This window comes from Panthera pardus, unplaced genomic scaffold (genome assembly GCF_024362965.1).
Source record: "Panthera pardus isolate Hobbes unplaced genomic scaffold, ASM2436296v1 HiC_scaffold_22, whole genome shotgun sequence".
NCBI classification, from domain to species: domain Eukaryota; kingdom Metazoa; phylum Chordata; class Mammalia; order Carnivora; family Felidae; genus Panthera; species Panthera pardus.
Genome location: NW_026526788.1, coordinates 55,267,317 through 55,287,122, shown reverse-complemented (window position 1 = coordinate 55,287,122; position 19,806 = coordinate 55,267,317). Strand labels below are relative to the sequence as shown.

The window sequence follows — 19,806 nt, the reverse complement described above, 5'->3', positions numbered from 1 at the left end:
ACATTAAAATTTTGTGTTTAATCTTCTTGAGCTTTGGGACCAGTGTAAGCATGCCCAAGATGGACGGTTTTATTCACAGTTGAGGAAATAGACGATGCTCAGAACCGAGTCTTCTGTAGAGCCATAAAGATCCATGGTGTCGTCAGAATTGCTGACTGCACCCCCCCTTTTTTTTCCATGTTGCCTTCTGAACGGACTTCTTTTAAAATTTGCACACCTCCCCTTCAAAAGTACTCCTTGACTGATCAATGTGCTCCTATTGCGAGTCTGTTGGGTTTTATATAAGCAATGGATTAGGGCTCCAGAAAAGCAGAAGCTCCAAAAAGAAACTACAAACTTTTTTTGATTTGTTACTTTAAAAATTTTGGTAGCATCATCCTGGGGGAAATGAGAACAGTGTTGGGTTAGTATTAGATGTCATTGTTTTTACTCTGAATGTGGTGTTCATGGGACAGGAAAGGGGAGTCGTCCGGTGATATTTTCAGCGTTTACAGCCTCAGGTCTTGCCCCAGTCCCTCCTCTGGCCTTTCTGCCGGGAACCACTCAGTGAAATGTGGCCCAGGGGTAGTTTAATTGTGACAATCCCCAACTTAGATGATTCCCAAGCTTCTTCAGACTTGAGCCTTCTCTGAGTGGGAGGAAGGATCCCTGTTGTATTGTTTTATATCATATTGTATTGAGGATGCTTAGAGATTCCTCTGTGCTCACCCCTTCCAACTCAGAGACCAGTTTGTTGAGTTAGTGGGCAATGAGGCTTCTCAACATTAGTAACAGCTATGTGAAGAGACAAGCTTCTTTGAACTTTGGGTAGTTGGAAGATATGCTTTAAGACTCATAAAATTCTTGACAGAATCCCTGATGGGAGGTAGCAGGTGGACAGATGAGAGGACTGGACAGGGGACCAGGGGACAACCTGAGGTTCAGTCCTGGCTTTGTGACTAATAGGCTTAGTTTGAATTGAAGCAAGTTCCTTCATCTTCTCAGATGAAATGTTTCTTTTATCTGTAAATGAGGAGTTGGGACCAAGCGATTCCCAGAAGCTTTTTTAATTTTTTTTATTTTTTTTTATTTATTTATTTATTTATTTTTAATTTTTTTTTTTAACATTTATTTATTTTTGAGACAGAGAGAGACAGAGCATGAATGGGGGAGGGTCAGAGAGAGAGGGAGACACAGAATCTGAAACAGGCTCCAGGCTCTGAGCGGTCAGCACAGAGCCCGATGCGGGGCTTGAACTCACGGACCGGACCGTGAGATCATGACCTGAACTGAAGTCAGACGCTTAACGGACTGAGCCACCCAGGCGCCCCACCAGAAGCTTTTTTTAACTCCCTGCTTCTCTGAGGCTTTGGGCTCTGTTTCTGGCATTTATGCTTTATGAGAAGAAGAAGGAAGCCTATGTCACAGACAGTATGGTGAGGGACACTTTACGAATGGTTTTATGTTGATCACAGCATTCATTCATCCACGGTTGCTGTTTACATTAACGGTTTCTATTAATGTGAGGATGGTGGCACCAGGGACCCATTATTGGGGGTTTACCACATGCTAAGCACTATGCTTCACACTTTATATGAAATATCTAATTTAATTCTGACAAAACACTGACAAGTATTGCCATTGTATTTCCGTTTACTGATGAATAAACTGAGGTTTAGAATATTTAAGCAACCTGCCCAAGGCTGCACAGCTAATAATTCACAGGGCCAGGATACTAACTGTGGCCACCTGATTGTACACCTGTGCTTATAACCACTGCATTTAGGAAAGAGCCAGGTTCTTCTGCCAAACTGTCTGAATTCAAGTTCTGACTCTGCTGCTGTGGACCTTGGGTAAATTAGGTAACCTGCCACACCTCAGTTTTCTTATCTGTAAAATGGGGCTAATGATATTACCTACCTTACAAGGTTGCTGTGATGATTAAATGAGTTTCCTGGGCAGTGTGCTAGAAGAGCATCTGGAACCTAGTAAGCTCTGTACAAAGAGCTTGCTGTTGCTGTCGTCCTCCCCCTCCTCGTCACCATCTTATACTGCATCGGCTGTGGATGGAAGGGCACACATCAGAAGTGACGGCTTATGTAAAGATCTGAAAAGGCATGGTATATTTGGGCAGAGACGGGGCCGGAACGCAGGCTCTAAGTAGGGAAAGAGGCTTGACAGGTATGCCAGGGGCAGACTATGAAAGATTGTGGGTGCCAGGACCCCGGTCTGGGTGGTTTATGTCGCGAGTGATGGGAGCCCTAGAAGGAGCAGGTATGTCAACATGCTTCTGTGCCTCGTTCTTGCTCAGGGGCGGTTGGAAGTTGTGACATCCTCATCGTCTACAGCCCAGATGCCGAGGAATGGTGCCAGTACCTCCAGGACCTCTTTCTGTCCAGTCGGCAGGTCCGTAGCCAGAAGTCGCTGACTTACAGGCTGAGCCCCGAGGCCTCCTTCTCGGCCAAGGACCTGAACTTCTTCCTCAGCTCGCGCTGCATCGTGGTGCTGCTGTCCGCGGAGCTGGTGCAGTGCTTCTGCCGGCCGGCCCTGCTGCCCCTGCTGCAGAGAGCCCTCCATCCCCCCCACCGTGTGGTGCGCCTGCTCTGTGGAGTGCAGGACAGCGAGGAGTTCCTGGACTACTTTCCAGACTGGGCGCACTGGCAGGAGCTCACCTGCGAGGACGAGCCCGAGACCTACGTGGCGGCCGTGAAGAAGGCCATTTCGGAAGGTAAGGGTGTCTTCTCAAGTAAAGATAAGCAAGCCCTAAAACAATGACCAGTCCAGGCCCCCCCACCACCAGACATTTCAGATGACACAGACTTCCTGCTTGTAAGCCACTTCCATTTTATTGTCACCGACCTTACGATTTTTGTTGAAAATGTGGTATTTCGGATAACATGTTTATAGAGAAATATCCTTCTCAGTTTCCCGCTAGCCTAGCTTCTGTCTTTTGCCCTGTTTCTCCTTTTAAGGTGGGACAATTCCGATCCTCTCTGCCGGGGCTAATGATTTCAGTGGCTCCAGGAAGTGTGACATACACTCCGATTAACAGTAACGGAAGACGTGCTCTGGGATGGAGGCCTGTCACAGCTCTTCTTCCTCTTTTGTTTTCTATTTTTGCCCCACTGTGGGCTATGAGTGGGCTTTGTGTTTATCTCTGTTCTCTTGCCACTTGAGATCTCTTATACCTGAGGCCAGCCAAGAAGCCTGGAAAATTATGGGCTGATTTAACTATGCTCAATTATCCCTGCTATGACTTGGGCATTAATTTGGCTCATCCACCCCATCTCATTCGATGAACTGAATCAAGAATTCACTAATACTCAGTGACCTTAAAAAGCTAATATAGCTTCCTAGATACTTTTTATCTAGGACTAAGCTGCTAGCTCTAAACCAATAAATAGGACTAGATCTTTCAGCATTGTGGGATCCTGGCTAATTTGTAATACGACTAGTGTTAATATGAAAGATGTCTCACCTGAAATGCCTGGGGCCTGGATAACTAATCCTTCTAGGGTTTGCTTTTCTTGACTTCAGAAGGACACAATGATAGAAAAAGCACATAATTCAATCTTGCATGATTGCAGGTCGTCCCTTTGAGGGATTTTTGATCTGCCTACACTTACCAAAGAACTGAAACACAAATGGTTGTTTCTGTGGATGTGCTTAGGTCAGTGCAGTGCTCCATTATGATCTCGTGGGAAGGCCAGTCATTCAGAGCTCCATGGATGTATTGGACTGCACTGGCATCTCATGCTGCGTGATCTAACAGATGGTTCTTTAAAATATTCCAGTGGTGGGGGCGCCCGGATGGCTCAGTCGGTTGGGCGTCTGGCTCTCGGTTTCAGCTCATGATCTCATGGGCTTCGTGGGCTTGGGTCCTGCATCTGCTAGTGTGGAGCCTGCTTGGGATTCTCTTTCTCCCTCTCTCTCTGCCCCTCCCCTACTTTCATTCCCTCTCTCTCTCTCTCTCTCTCCCCCTCAATAAAGAAACAACTTAAAAATAAATAAATAAATAAAAATTCCAGTGGTGTTATTTTAAAAACTACATGATAAAAAGGATTCTTTTAACATTGTTTGAATGCATCCAATGTGTAGTGCCTGAAATTGATTGCCTATAATCATTTACTTTTTACTAATGACTCTGGTTCAGTATGCTATGAACCTTTAGCTTTAAGTGTTTCAGGACAAATGACGTGTTTCACAGTGATGTTTCTGTTCTGAGAACAACTAATCTGTCATCAGAAAGAGATTATTTTAATGGGAGATTAAAATAAGCTTCTTAGTGGCAACTCTGTGGTTCAGAATCAATGGATATGGAGGGACAAGTGGAATTCTGGGAAAGAGAAAGAAGTAGGATGGCTTATGGCTCCAGTATAACTTTCTGATCTGGTGTTAGACTTTGTGAACTTTGGGATTTGAGGTATCCTGTGTGTGCAGGATGGCTTGGGTTTGCTTTTCAGGTACGCTTAGCCTTTTGCTTGGCCCAGTAATGTGGTGCTCTGATTTTTATGCTGGGAAAACTTCTGTAACAGACTCAAGACTCAGAGTCTGGCAGTATGCCAAACAGGACAATGAAGAGGGGTAGGGACACCCTATTGCCTGGCTCTGCTGCTAACTGGATGCCCAGTATTGGGCAAATCACTTACCCTCTTTGGGTTTCAGTTTTCTTCTCCATAAGCGGCAGAGAAGTGGCAGAATTAGACTTGATCTACTATACTTTCCAGGGTTAATAATCTAGGACTCCCCAAGGCCAGAGAGTCTCAAACATTTTTTTTTTTAATGTTTATTTTTAAGAGAGAGAGAGGGAGATATACAGGCAGAGGTGAGTGGGAGAAGGGCAGAGAGAGAGAGAGGGAGACACAGTATCTGAAGCAGGCTCCTGCGCTGACAGCTCAGAGCCTGACATGGGGCTTGGACTCGCAAACTGGGAGATCACAACCTGAGCTGAAGTTGGATGCTTAACTGACTGAGTCACCCAGGCAAAAGTCTCAAACATTTTGAAGCATTCACTTTCTTATCCCATTTCATACCTGCTTTGACTCTCAGGAAGCTTTCAGTTAAAACAGTGTTGAAGAACAGTACTACCCCAAGCTAGGTTTCTTATATAATTATGTCCTTAGTTATATTCTCTATAACTTGTGATCATTTATGTTATTTTAAATGTTTCTTTATTTTTGAGACAGAGAACGCATGCATGTGCGAGTGGGTGAGGGGCAGAGAGAGAGGGAGAGAGAGAATCCCAGGCAGACTCTGTGCTGTCAGCATCAATACCAACATAGGGCTTGATCTCACAAACCGTGAGACCATGATCTGAGCTGAAATTGAGAGTTGGACACTTAACTGAATGAGCCACCCAGACACCCCAAAATAATTTATTTTAATACTTCTCTTGTACACATGAGGTTTTCCTAAGGTGCCTCAAAATAAAAGCAAAAAATAAAATTTTCATACACCCCTCTACTACACATACTCTACTCTCATAGAAATAAATATATGAAATGTGTAAGAAAGAAAAATCCCGGTGGGAACTGTAATGGAAAATTGATAATGGGATTAAATTGATGGTAGGGACCATAATTATGGGGTTACTGATTATAGGGCTGTTGAAAGCTATAGGGAGAGAAATTTCAGGAAACCTTTCTAACAATTAGATTGTGCAAAGATGGAATGGATTGACTTTGGAGGTGGTGAGTTCCACATCACTGGAAGTATGTGAGTGGAGACTGCAGATGTGGCCTAAAGGGATTCAGCTTTGGAACCGTGGTTGGACCATGTGACCTTCACAGCCTCTTGGCCATAAAATTCCCTTACATGAAATTCCTCTTTTTCACCAGGAACACATTTCTATTCTGAATCCAGTCTTCCTCCTCACCAGGTCTCCCCAAGGTTTCTAACTTCCTCCTGAAGAAATACTGGTCATGTTCCTACTATGAGCTCAGCAGAAAACAGCAGGAAGAAAAGACCTTAATTTATAATCCTTAAAATGTAATCCTTAAAAATGGTAAAGCTCCCAGCATGTGTGCCTTTTGAAAAAAACATGACTACTTGCTAAGATATCCGCTGAGACCATTTGAAATTTAGGCTAAAATTTAGACCATTTAGAATTTAAAGTAAGGCTTGAAGATCAAAAGCTTTAGAGAGTAGAATTGGTAATAAGGTAATTATTCTAGAAACTTAGATTAAATGGGGTTATAGGTAGTCACACTTCTTTTGCCAACACGTTATCTAAATAAGCAATTCTCAAACTTTAACATGTGTGGGAGGACCTGGGGATCTCATCAGTATGCACATCCTGACTCCGGAGGTCTGGGTGGGGCCCACCATTCTGCATTTCTAACAAGTGCCCAAGTGATGCTGTGCTGGTCTAGGGTCCACTGAGTATGTGAGCAAGGGTCCAAGCCCCGCTTCCTTTGCCAGGTCAGTGGTCATGTCCCTCCGTTGTGCACAGGCCATTTTCTCAAATCTTCACTTTTCTGTAAATAGAAGCACCATCACATGAGGACGACTCCTGGATACCTGTCAGTTTAAGTATAAAATTAGGTCAGTGTTCGGTGCTTAGGCCAATAGACTTCAGGGCAGAGCTCTGGAGTTCTCTTCCTCTGCCCGTACTCACAGATGTGATGTGTGAGCTCTGGCAACTTTTAATTTCAGTTTTCCAGATGTAAGTGGTCCTGACATTGGAGTGGGGGTACACTTCCATCACAATCCTTACCGCTTCTTCATTTAATAGGCCTGCTGATCATCATTACTATTCCACTAAAAAAGTGTTTTGGAGGTTTTATTTTATTTCCCACCCCTCTCTTCAAATTTGTCAGCCACCTTAAAATTGAGCAGATGTTTTAATTAGAGCCTTTGGTGTGTTGGAGCAGCCAGTTTGTTTCCCAAGATCTACATCTGTAAAATGATGGGGTTGGACCACATGATTTGGAAGGTTTGTTCCAGCCCCCAGTGCTGTAATATATCATTACAAGTTTTCCAGGAAGATGGCAAATGACTCAGAACACTTGAGCTGATTTTGTGTAGTTCCAAAATGTCTGCAGTGATACATACCCAGTGCATAGAACACTGGACTGTTGTTCTGGATTTTGTTTTTTGATTTATTGGGCGATTATTTTAAAATAAGGAAGTGAGAAAATGTAGGTACAGTACAGAAATTATTTCCTCTTTTAACTGGAGCTTTATTCTTTGCTGCAGACCTCACTGGAATATAAAAATAGATTGTTAGTCTGCGTGGGAAAGGGCTTGAGAGGTGATACTGAGTTTTATTTCCACAATCCTCATCGTTGCATGCATGTGTGTATGTGTGTGCATGTAGAGGGAAGGGAAGCACTAAACCTAATTCTTCTAATATTATCCAGTGTTCCACCAGAGACCTTATCTGCTTCTTTATATGCATTGTTTTCTTTTCGCCTCTCCCCATCCATCCTCATGTTGTTCGTACTTTAGAAGTTTTGATGGTACCCAAAATTATAATGTATTTTGCCTTTTGTTTCCACGGGGAAAATTTAGATGCCCACCTCTGGCCTTCCTTTGTTGATATGAATGTTCTAATCTGAATATTATACTGGAGTTTAAAAGAAAAACAATTGGGTATTTAAAAATGCTTTCAGCTCTTCAAGCAGATTCCAAAATCTCCTAAAATGAAAAAGGAACTTTTTTTTTCTGAAATGAAGTAACATATGTTCATCATAATGTTTAAAAAAATTTTTTTAATGCCTGTAGGTTATTGCCAATTTTCCCTTTTTATAAATAATGTTGCAGTATATCTTCCTGCAGCCTTGTGCCCAAATCTTCATGAGTCTCTATCGATGTCCCCAGTCTCCTCTCTGTCGAGTTCCCAGAGATGGGACGACATGCCTGCTCCGTGCGTCTCCCTGTGACCTGAATCCATGGCTCCTCTTATTACAGTTTTTTGTTGTTGTAGTTTAATTTTTTTCTTTCCCTTTATGCCTCATTAAGTCAGTTATTTTCATGTGCAGTTTCTCTTGCAGAGATACTCATGGAGAGCTGCCATGCACTGTTCCTTCCCCTTACTGAAAGAGCTAATAATAACACGAATGCTTCTGTGACTGTTATTAAGTGTAATACAGCGGGCACTTTATGTGCACCAACCCCCTGACCCAGAGTGGGTAGATGGTTTTATTGCCATTCCTCAGATAAGAAAACTGAGGTTCAGAGAGGTTAACTGACTTGCGTAAAGACCAAGAACAGCTCTCTTTGGAACTGAGGGCCTTCAGACTCTAGAACCTTCAGGCTCTCCACTTTGCCTTGCCTTCCCCCAAGTCTGCTCTCACCACCCTTCTTTTCCACGTGGAGACAAGAGGGATGAAGAAAGCTTGTGGAAGAATCAGGGACAGTGAAGCTTCCCCGAGTTCGCTAGACCACACGTTCACAAGTGAGGCTGGGTATTGGCATTGCCCCTCCGCTGTGTTTAAAGTGCACGTGTGTGGGCCCCCACCCCAGAGCTGCCCAACCAGAATCTCAGGGGGGTTAGAATGTGAATTTCAACAAGCCTTGCCGTTGGTTCTGCTGCACAGCCATGTTCTGGAGGCTCTGCTCCATGCCTGGTGCCCTGTTAGTGCTCTGGTTAGAGGAGAAGTCAGCGGCTCCGGCCCTGTGGGTTGTTTCGAGGCAAGTCACGGGGCACACGTCTCAGGAGCTCAGAGCTTGGCCAAGGCGAGACTCGCTTCCGCGTCACAGGGAGCAGCCCTTAGAGAAGGGAGGAGAGTCAGACCCTTGTAGCTAAGGGGAAGTCACCGCACCCTCCTTGCTTTCCTCAGTGCGGTGGCCTTACTGATGGTAAGTCATTTACTTCTGGGGCTTCTGTGGTTCCTTGCAGAGGCCGAGGGGAGAACTGACCTTTGGCCTCTTGAAATGGACTATTTTTGTTCTGCTGTTCTTCTGCCTCAAGGCTGTGGGTGGTTGGACTGCTCTTTCTCTGCTGTGGGTTAACCACTCTGCAGTTGGCTCCTGAACGCTCCTTAAATGCCTCCTGCAGAAGGATGCTTTCTTCAATACAGTCTTCCCTTTTTACAATAATCTTTGATTTGGGGAAGAAGATCCCCGGCTGGGATAGCTGAAGTCCATCCTGGTGTTCACTAACAAGCCACAGCCTGTCCCAGGGCCCTTTGGATTTCCCTTGCCAGGTACCCTGACTGCCTTGTAGAAAAAGGTAAGTTCATGCCCCTAGCTACGCCTGAAGCAATTAGTGAGGACTAATAGATTTTTGGGCCCATGGAACTTTCCCCCTGAGGCCTGTGAGGCACCCCCCCCCCAGGGTTATGAATTTTCCCACAGAGCTGTGAGCCCCATGTGGCATAGGGCAATTGGCCACCCCGCTGCTTCGTCAGCCACCCAGAGATGGCTGTCTCCTCCCAGTTCATGAGCCTTTCTGTGGCCTCTTGAGGAATGTATCTGCAAGTCCCTTTGTCAGCCGTGGTTGGTTGGTGAGATGCAGTGAAGAGGGAGTGATATATGTTCAAGTTTCCATTCCTGGGAGAATCTTGTTTGCACTTGTCTTTGTCTCGATTTTCTGTCATGTGCCAGAATGGAAATGCTAGATACAGGAATTTCATCCATTAGTTTCTTAACCTGTTCTTTCCGTGTTTTTTGCATCTTGCTTCTCCTGGGACTGTTGGTAGTAGAGAATACTAGAACTTAGGAGGGACCTGACATCTTTTTTACCCATTTTGGTAGACACTATTTCATTTGGTCCATGCAATTTTCCTATAAGGAAGACGTTGTTATCATGTCCTTTTTAAAGATGAGCAAAACAAGGCCTCGGCAGGTTCAATGACTTGCCCAAGGTCACACAGCTGCTTGTCCATAAAACTAGGATGAGAGCAAGGGTTTCCTGCCATGTAGTCCAAGGCCTACTCATGTCCTTATCTACATACCATAAACAGCTTTTCACCTGGTACGTATTTATTGGGCATCTACTATTTCCAAAGTCCTGTGCTGGGATAAAGCAGGGAAGGATGGACCTAGTCACTGTTGTAATGGTGCCTATGTTTTAGAGCAGTGCTATCCAAGAAATGTGTCATGTGAGCCACACGTAACATTTAAGGTTTACTTGTAGCAGCAGAAAAGAAATAAATAAAAGGAAACAGGTGACTTAATTTAATAATATGGTTTACCTAAGCCAATGTATCTAACATATTGTCATTTCAACATATAATCAATATAAATATTATCAATGAGATATTTTATAGTTTTTAAAGTACTAAGTCTTTGAAATCTGGTGCATATTTTACACTTAGAGAACACATTGCAGATGTTCAATAGCCACCTGTAGCTAGTGGCTACGATATTGGATGGTATAGATCAAGAAGGGTGCTTATGTTTTGGAGATTTAGGGCCCTATCAGTTAACATTTTAATATGTTGAATGTCGTATGTATCAACAACATGCCTCTCCTGGTTTCAACATTCGTTCATATATTTGGTCAGTCATTCAGAAAGTACTGAATGGGCATCTATCTGCCAGGTGCTGGTCGGTATACAACACCTCTTTATCTTTTTATTTCCTTTCTTCCATTTCTACATTGTGTTAGCTATTTAGCTGTATTCCCAGGTTCCAGAAGTTCAGTGTCATTTAAGACAACATTAGGTTTGATTAACAACAGGATTTCTGTCCTTGAAATGACCAGTTTATCATCTGGACTAGTGAGAATGAGCTTGTGGCAGCCTCTGTGAAGACAATCAAATCAGGGTGCTTGTAGATATATCTATCTATCTATCTCTATATATGTATGTATATATATACATATATGTATATGTGTGTATGTATATATATATGTATATATATATGTATGTATATGTATATGTATGTATATATATATGTATATATATATGTATGTATATATATATATATCTACAAGCAAAAGTTATATTTATACCCATATATGCATAGAGAGCTTTTTTTCCTAGAAGGATACATGAGAAATTTTTTTTTTAGTGTTTATTTATTTTTGAGAGAGACAGAGACAGAGTGTGAGCAGGGGAGGGGCAGAAAGAAAGGGAGACAGAATCTGAAGCAGGCTCAAGCTGTCAGCACAGAACCCGATTCCGGGGCTTGAACTCACAAACTGCAAAATCATGACCTGAGCCGAAGTTGGATGCTTAACCAACTGAGCCACCCAGGTGCCCCAAGAAAATTTTTTTTTAAATATATGAAATTTATTGTCAGATTGGTTTCCATACAACACCCAGTGCTCATCCCAAAAGATGCCCTCTTCAATACCCATCACCCACCCTCCCCTCCCTCCCACCCCCCATCAGCCCTCAGTTTGTTCTCATTTTTTAAGAGTCTCTTATGCTTTGGCTCTCTCCCACTCTAACCTCTCTCTCTCTTTTTTTTTTCCTTCCTCTCCCCCATGGGTTCCTGTTAAGTTTCTCGGGATCCACATAAGAGTGAAAACATATGGTATCTGTCTAAGAAATTTTTGATAGTAGTTGCTTTTGGGTGGATGGAGGGTTTTTTGTCTCAGACATTTCTCCCATGTTTCCATTTTTCTACCATGTTCATGTTTTACTTTCAGTTAGGCATTTTAAAAGAGAAAAATGATGGAGTCATGGGGATTTTATGGATCTAGAGGAAGGAGTTGGACTTGTACCCAGCTAATCCAAACAGGTTGGACTTCAGGTTAAATTCCTTTATATAAACTCCTTGCCCGTTTTCTCAGCTTCATTGGGTTGATCTTCTGGATTAGGGGGAGTGTTATGGTATTGGTCTGTGTTATTTCTGTGATGTCTGCACCTTCACTCACCCTGTATGGGCTAATGCCTGCTACTTTCATTGAGTCATATTTTAACTTTTGTCAAATCAAATTTGGATTGATGTCTTAGGGTACTACAATTTTGATGACAAGAAGTGAGAGAATATGAGTGTATATTTCACAGACTCTGATACTGACTTCTTTTGCCACCTTGGGCAGGTCATTCTGCATCTGTTCTTGTCCTTTTTAAAAAGCTGGGAGGAGTACACGTTGGCATCTGAGACTTTTACGGCTGTGAAATTGTATGTGGTTTTACTGTGTGTGGTTTTACATGGCTTACATTGCGTTGCTGGTAGTTTTCAAAACCCCATTACAAGATAGTGTTTTATTTCAGCTAACAAGTTCTCCTTCACAACAGAATTTTAAACAGAACCTTAAATGACATAATAATAGCTTTCTGTTCGTGGACAGTACCCCAAGTTCAGTCTTAGGAGAATATAACATGATGCCATTATATGCGTGGGAATGAAAGAATGTGTGTATCTAACATTTTACATGTACTGTTTATTATGGTCTATGTGCAAATTTATGAATGTGAGTCTATAGGAAGATAATGGGACAGGGGAAATGAGGGCAAATATGCATGACAAAATGGGTTTGTTAATTTCCCTATTATTACAGGGTGTTTTGACAGCTTTTCAATTTAGTTTCCACTGCCATTCACATGACTGAGAGTGTGTCTGAGATGGCCAATGAAATAGGATGATTTTTGCTGTAAATGACTCTTTACACTTTGGAGAAATTACTGAAACCACAGTAGGCTTGTCATATGGACTTTTGAGCAGAAGACTTCCTAATTTAGCAATTTTAGTAAAATTTAGACAAACAGTGGTTGAAGGTTTTCCAAGACACTGAACAGTAAAGCAAAATTAAAAACTGATAAAATTGCCTTTTCTGTGGGGAAAAAACCCTTGGAGGCTATTTCATTTTCACTGTGTTTATGTTTTTAAAGAAAATACTGGTCTCCACTAACGCTGTTTTATGTGTGGCAGGTGCCTAATAGATGGTGGGTGGATGGATGACTGGCTGTGTAGGTGCGTCCGCGGATTGTTGTCCATTTTCCTTACTCTTGGGCCCATTTCGAATGCCCCAGTTAGAGAGAAAGATACCCCTCTCGAGAGTATCCTTCCTAGCGGTCTGTGCTGCTGGGGTCATTTGGATTGTCAGCCATTTCCGTGGAGCAGATTTGTCTTGTGTCATGTAGTCAGGATGCATCTAAAGAGAAACTTTGAGTTGATTCAAAGCAAGACAGGATGATGGAGTATGTCTTTTTCACTGTGTCCATACTTAAAAACGTACCAGGTATGACATCCTGTCCCACGAAAGAATCAGTATGCTATTATAGAAACTAACAATGAGAATTGTTTGTTCCATGAGTGGGGAGTGTGGGGGGTCTTTTTGCAGCAGAGACTAAATTGGGTGTGTCCTGTTTAAAGGAGATCATTAAAGTGAAGACATCTGGAGAGTTCAAAAGCGACCTCTAGAATTGACTTAGTCATTTTGGAAATTCTTTGGTACTTTTTCTTCTGGGTTTATGCCTTCTGCATGTATGTATTTTCCCTATCACTCTTACAAGGCTAGACTCATATCAGGTTCTTATTGAGAAGAATGCTGGTTGAACATGCATATTTTGTCTGCCAAATTGCCAGGTTCACAAACAGACTGCTGGCTCGCTCTCTAACATCTGATAACACAGGAAACGGATGGGGGGCTGATGATGAAATGAAAGTGCTCTAATTTTAAATTTGGACTAAATAAGTTTCCTTTTACATGTACAGCTAATGTTTGAGGCTATAGTTGTAGCTAAGGCTTGCATTAAGACACCCATCAATGCTAGCATATAGAAGAATATTAACGTTAGCTATTGACTCATTTTTTTCGAGCATGTAAAATGTAGGAAGACATTTCTGTTGCAGGATATGGCATTTAGCATTCCAGACAGAGTCCACCTGTTGTTATTTGTTCTGAAACAAATTCCCCCTTTCATTTTCTAGAACTTTCTGACTATCATTTCTCAAAGCCTTGGTTTGTAGCCAGCGGTCTCTGACTGTGATTGTGAAGTGTTGTTGTGTTAGAAGTTTTTCAGAAAAAATGTAATACCGAAATGATTGTATGCTACTTTGGCAGCCTAAATGTTTATTTTTGTTTTGTGTTCACCTTGAAATCAGAGTCCCAGAGGCTATAGAAACCCTTCAACATTGTTCCTCCCTTGTCCCTTCCACGGTCCAGGTTGTTCATGTGGTTACAACTTGCCCATCCTCTGGAAACAATCTAGAATCTCTGATGGGACAACAGGGATTAGGAGCCATGGAGTCCACAGGATGGAGAGATAGAATATTAACATCAGAAAAGGGAACTTTGGGATTATCTGGCCCAACCCATTTAGTTTAAAATGAACAAAGGACCCAGAGGAATTAGAGGGCTTACCCAGTGTTACACAGTTAGTGAAGGAGATGAGAGCCAATTTATGTTTATATTCAATGAACATGTATTGAGTTTATGGAGTGCCTGTCCTGGGGGTGGCACTCTGCAAGGTCCTGAGGAGACTTGATGAAAAAGTAAACTTACTTCCTGCCCTTGCAAAATGTATGTGTCCTAGAAGGAGACAGCCATTAAGCAGCCAGTTGTCCTGTTAATTACTTAATGCCAGGCATGTCCAGTGTTATGAGGCCAAAGTCAGGGAGCTCCCTTTGAATAATAAAGGGGACTTGAGATATCCTGAGGGCCCCTTTGATAGTTCCTCACAGCATCTATTAGGAAAGAATGATGTATCTTGGAAAAGAGGAGAAAATGTGTGTCTTACACTGATGGCAAATGTTGTGCAAATGATTACCTAATGCTAACACAGAGCCCAAGTTAACCATGGCTTTTAGGCAAGTTAGTCATTTTCTCAGAGTAGTGATTAGAACTGTCTAAAATTTGAGAGTAGCTTTATTTAAGCACTCAATTTTAAAATGAGCATTTTGCTTCTTCCTTAAACTTGAGGACAAGCAGTGATGTTGGGTGTATATATTAATATGTTCCCACAATTTGAAAGTTTCACATTTTAGTTCATCTGAATGTGTGGTTAGAAGGATGGGCTAAAGATAAGTTGGAAATTAATAAGGATCAATATAAAATTCAGCACAGGGTCCAAGAAAATAATCAAACAGTTGTATGAAACAGTGAAGGAATAAATATTTTAAGAGTAGGGTTTGTGAGATCTAGTGGTTTTAGCTGGAGGTAAGCTAAACGTGGTCAACAGAGCAATGTCACCTTCAAAAAAGTTAATGCCACATGAAGGTTTATGAACAGAAATATTGGTGTCAGAGGAGAGGCTCCTCTTCTACCCTGCATCTAGTCGGCTTATCTGGAAAAGTGTTTACTGTTCTAATGGGAGGCATATAAGGATATCTGTCTATCCATCCATCCATCCCTCCATCCATCCATTCAATCATTTTGTTTACTGTTCCTTCAATAGAACATGAGCCCCAGCAGAGTGGGGATTTTGTTCACTGCTGTATACACAGTTCCTACAGCAATGCTTCACAGACAGTAGGCCCTCAGGAAACTGGAATGACTGAATGGAGTAAATGAGAGAACCGCAAATTCTGTCAGATGATAAATGTTTAAAGGAAATAAGCTTGTGGAGAAAAGAAGTTTCACTGGAACCGTGGAAACTGTCTTCCAAGTTTGGAAGGCCTGTCATGTGGATAAAGCAGAGGGGTGGGACTTCTCCCTGTTTCTGTGGTGGACAGAGCAGGGAACCATGACTGAAAGTTGCAGTGACGGCAATAACATGAGTTTAGTTCATAATTTAAAGACAGGTTGTCCTGGGGAAAGGTCAGGGAAAGTGGATATTCTTAAGCAGGGGTCAAAATTTCATAGTAAATACTAAAAAAATAAAATAAAATAAAAGTTAAAAAAATTGGGCTTTATTTGAAAAGCAAAACTAAACATTAAGAAGATAAGTTAATTGTGGTGTGCCTGGATGGCTCGGTCGGTTGAGCGTCTGACTTTGGCTCAGGTCATGATCTCACAGTTCGTGGTTTGAGCCCTGCATCTTGCTCTGTGCTGACAGCTTGGAGCCTGGAGCCTGCTTCAGACTCACTCACTCTCTCTCTCTCTCTCTCTCTCTCTCTCCCTTTCCCCCACTGTGCTCTCCCTCTCTCTCAAAAATAAATAAATAAACGTTAAAAAAAAGAAAAAGAAAATAAGTTAATTTGGTTGCATAATACAGTTTTGATTATAATTTCAGCTGTATGCTAATTCTTAATCCATACAAAGACTGAATCAGCTGTTGCTGGGTTTTATGCAAGAGGGGTTGAGTACATTTTTGTGACAGTTTTATGCTAACAAAAGAAAACATTCCTTATTTCACATTTGACTTTTTTAAAACAGTTGTATTGAAATATAATTGACTTTTACAGTTTTCAAAGCCTCTTCTCAATCATTATGTATTCCTATAATTCAGTTTTGATTATCAGGCTGCATTCCTATGGACTTTTTCCTGTTCGGTTGGTAACCTTTCCAATGGATAGTGGCTTTACTTGTGATTCAGTTTTCCAACATTACTTTTATCAGCCTCATAAATTTCTGTATCTTTTCCAAAATCTAGAATAACCCTATATATCCAAATCACACTGCATGTATAGTTTGTTGTAGAGAAATCCTAAATCTGGAAGAGAACAAGCAATAAAGACATGACTTACTGGATAAAAATATATACTGTGATTAAGCAAGCAGAGATGTTTACATGGAGACCAATTTCGTAAATGATCATTTTGTTAGTAAATTCTTTTGTTTTCTTGAGAGAGAGAGAGAGAGAGAGAGAGAGAGCAAGCAGTGGAGAGGGGCAGAGGGAGAGAGAAAGAGAGAGAGAATCTTAAGCAGGCTCCATACTCAGCGCAGAGCCTTAGGTGAGGCTCAATCCCACAACCCTGGGATCATGACCTGAGCCAAAATGAAGAGTCAGATGCTTAACTGACTGAGCCACCCAGCCCCAGGAAATACTTTTATTTTATGAAAAATTTAATTTCCTATGTTACCAGAACTATGGAGACTTGAAATAGGAATACTCAGAAGATGATAAAGCTGTCAGAGTTGAAAGCCACTGACATGGATTCAGAGCTCTAAGCTTTGTTCCACCAAGCAGAGAACTGAGGGAATGAATATTCTGGCACATCTGTAACCCATTCCATTTGGTAGACTAGTTGGGAAGCTTTGCTATTGATGATGGAATCTTGAGTCACCACAGTCACAGACAGGCTGGGACAATGGCCCCAAGCTAACACGTAATATTTGACAAGACTAAGTGTTTATCTGCAATTAGGTCTCAAACTTCATCCCTTCCCCATTCCCTCCCCTCCACACACACACACACACACACACACACACACACACACACACACCAAAACAAATGGAATTATTCAATTGTGGCATGGCAGAGAGAAAATCCTGGCTTCCTTGGTTTACATGAAAAAAGCTGGGGGTTTGAGGTGGCCACGTGCTCTGTGTGAATCAGCAAGTTGTCACGACTGCTTTAAGATGCAGTCTTGAACTACCCTTCTGAACAGTGGCCAGATGGGAAGAAGTGACAGCCATTCTTATACACAGACTCTAGTTACCCATCTGGAGTAGCTGTTGGCAGAAGGTTGGGGAAGTGGACAGTTAGGTTTGGGGGGGGGCACGGTATAGGGAGAACAGATAAGCCAGAACTATCTTCATTGAAGGCCTACTTAGAAAGCTGAGTATTGTTCTGGACCTGTTTGTTTATACAGAGAGGACCCCAACTTGGGCAAAAGAGGAGTTAACAAAGAGGAAGGGCAAGAGTGCAGTTGGTCCTCAAAGATAGCCTAGAACCAAGGACTCGAACTCCATATTACCTCTTCACCTCACCTTTCTGTCTCTCTGCATCTGGGTGTCATTTTCTGATGAGTCCTCTCCAGGAAGAAGTGCAGCCCCTAGGAGCTGTCCCCCCTCACTCCTTCCAACCCCAACTCCAGAGAGGAACTGATACTTGTTCTCAATGGTCCAAAATTTAAAAATCCCACATTAGGGACTAAGTAGTTGAATTTGGATCAGGTGCCTAACTCGAGGCCAATGATCTGTGGCCAGGGGATTGGAGGACTCTAAATGGCCCATGTTGATAGCCTGGGGTGTGGGGTTTCTAGGAGCTGGGCAGCTTCCATTCAAACCACTTGGTGAGAGGGAATGGATCAGGAATTCTCCCCAGGGGGGATTTCTGTCCTGTCCTTGTCCAGCAGTATGAAAGAGAACTGGCACACCAAGGCATCTGGAAACATACCTATGCCTGATGAGTAGGAGTAAACTGGGGATGCTTAGTCATAGAATTACAGAATTTGGGGCTGGAGTGAGACTGAGGCTCAGCACTGTCAGATGACTTGCACAGGGCCATCCAGCCAGTTAGAGACAAGAGCCCAGGCCTCCAGCACTGAACTCAGAGTTCCATCCACCATGCTTTATTATCTTCCCAAAGGAGAAAACACCAAGACATGAGGACTACCTTCAAACATCTGAAAGACTGTTATGTGGAAATAAGAAAGGTATTTGATGATTCTCCAGAGGCAGATTAGGATTCGTGGACAGGATTGACTGATAAGCAGAATTCTACTACATTTAAGGAAGAACATTAACTCCGGGACAGGCTTAACAAAGGAGGAGGCTGTCCCAGGAGGTGGTGGCCAGAGGCCCTGTCACTGGAACCCTTCAGGCTCAAGTTGCATAAACATCTGCTGAAGAAGGATGCTGAAGAAGGAATCCCTAAAGTCCCTTCCAACCCAGAGACACTTTAATAACAAACTTGGATCTGGACTACACTGCTTTTTACTGTTTTCCTTCAGTGTCCACCAGCTGTAGAATGTTTGCAATGCTAAATACTGTGCTAACCATTTTACAGTGGTTATCTCATTTAATCTAAACCTAGAAGAGAGATGCTATTACTGTCTCATTGTGCAAATGAGACACAGAAGCATCGTTTCCCAGAGGCATGTGGGAACTTCAGGTTTGCACCCAAACTTCTAGTCTTAACCCCTGTATTCAATGGCTTCTTAAAAACTATTTGTTTCCAGTTCCATTTTTCCAATGCCTCTTTCAGGTAGTCTTTTTTTTTTTTTTAAGTTTATTTACTTATTTAGAGAGAGAGAGAGAGAGAGAGAGAGAGAGCGAGCATGAGTGGGGGAGGAGCAGAGAGAGAAGGAGAGAGAGAATCCCAAGCAGATAGTACACTGTCAGCTATCAGCACAGAGCCCTCTGTGGGGCTTGAACTCACACACCACAAGATCATGATCTGAGCTGAAATCAAGAGTCGAATGCTTAACCAACTGAGCCACCCAGACACCCCTCTTTCAGGTATTCTTAAAATGTGATGCTCAGAATATCTGCATCAGAACCATTATTTTTTGTTTGTTTATTTATTTATTTTGAGAGAGAGAGCGCACACACCCAAGTGGGGAAAGAGCAGAGAGAGAGGGAGAGAGAATCCCAAGCAGACTCTACACTCATCGTGGAGCTCATTGCAGAGCTTGATCACACAACCATGAGATCATGACCTGAGCCGAAATCAAGAGTTAGATACTTCACTGACTGAGCCACCCAGGTGCCCAGAGCCATATACTTTTGGTTTTGATGAAGAACCAAATATTTCGAACCTCATATCATTATAAATAGTCACGTTCCCCATATATTTGAACCTCATATTATTTGTAAACATTCATGTATATCAGCCCTCCCTGCTACCCAATGAACCAGAATGTCTGTGTGGGATAGACTGGGAATATGTATTTTTTTTTTATTTTATTTTTTAATTTTTTTTAACGTTTATTTATTTTTGAGACAGAGAGAGACAGAGCATGAACGGGGGAGGGGCAGAGAGAGAGGGACACACAGAATCGGAAGCAGGCTCCAAGCTCTGGGCCATCAGCCCAGAGCCTGACGCAGGGCTCGAACTCACGGACCGCGAGATCGTGACCTGAGCTGAAGTCGGACGCCCAACCGACTGAACCACCCAGGCACCCCATGGGAATATGTATTTTTTAATACTGGTGGGT

At 42.5% G+C, this 19,806-nt stretch overlaps 1 protein-coding gene across 1 annotated transcript in view; it reads left to right on the top strand.

Moving 5' to 3' along the window:
• PIK3AP1 (phosphoinositide-3-kinase adaptor protein 1) overlaps positions 1–19,806 on the top strand; it is a 117,625-nt gene that overhangs the window by 6,218 nt on the left and 91,601 nt on the right. Inside the window, exon 2 of the mRNA XM_019458975.2 lies at positions 2,291–2,707. Within this exon, the coding sequence (XP_019314520.2) occupies positions 2,291–2,707 (417 nt within the window). The remainder of the gene's footprint in view (positions 1–2,290; positions 2,708–19,806) is intronic.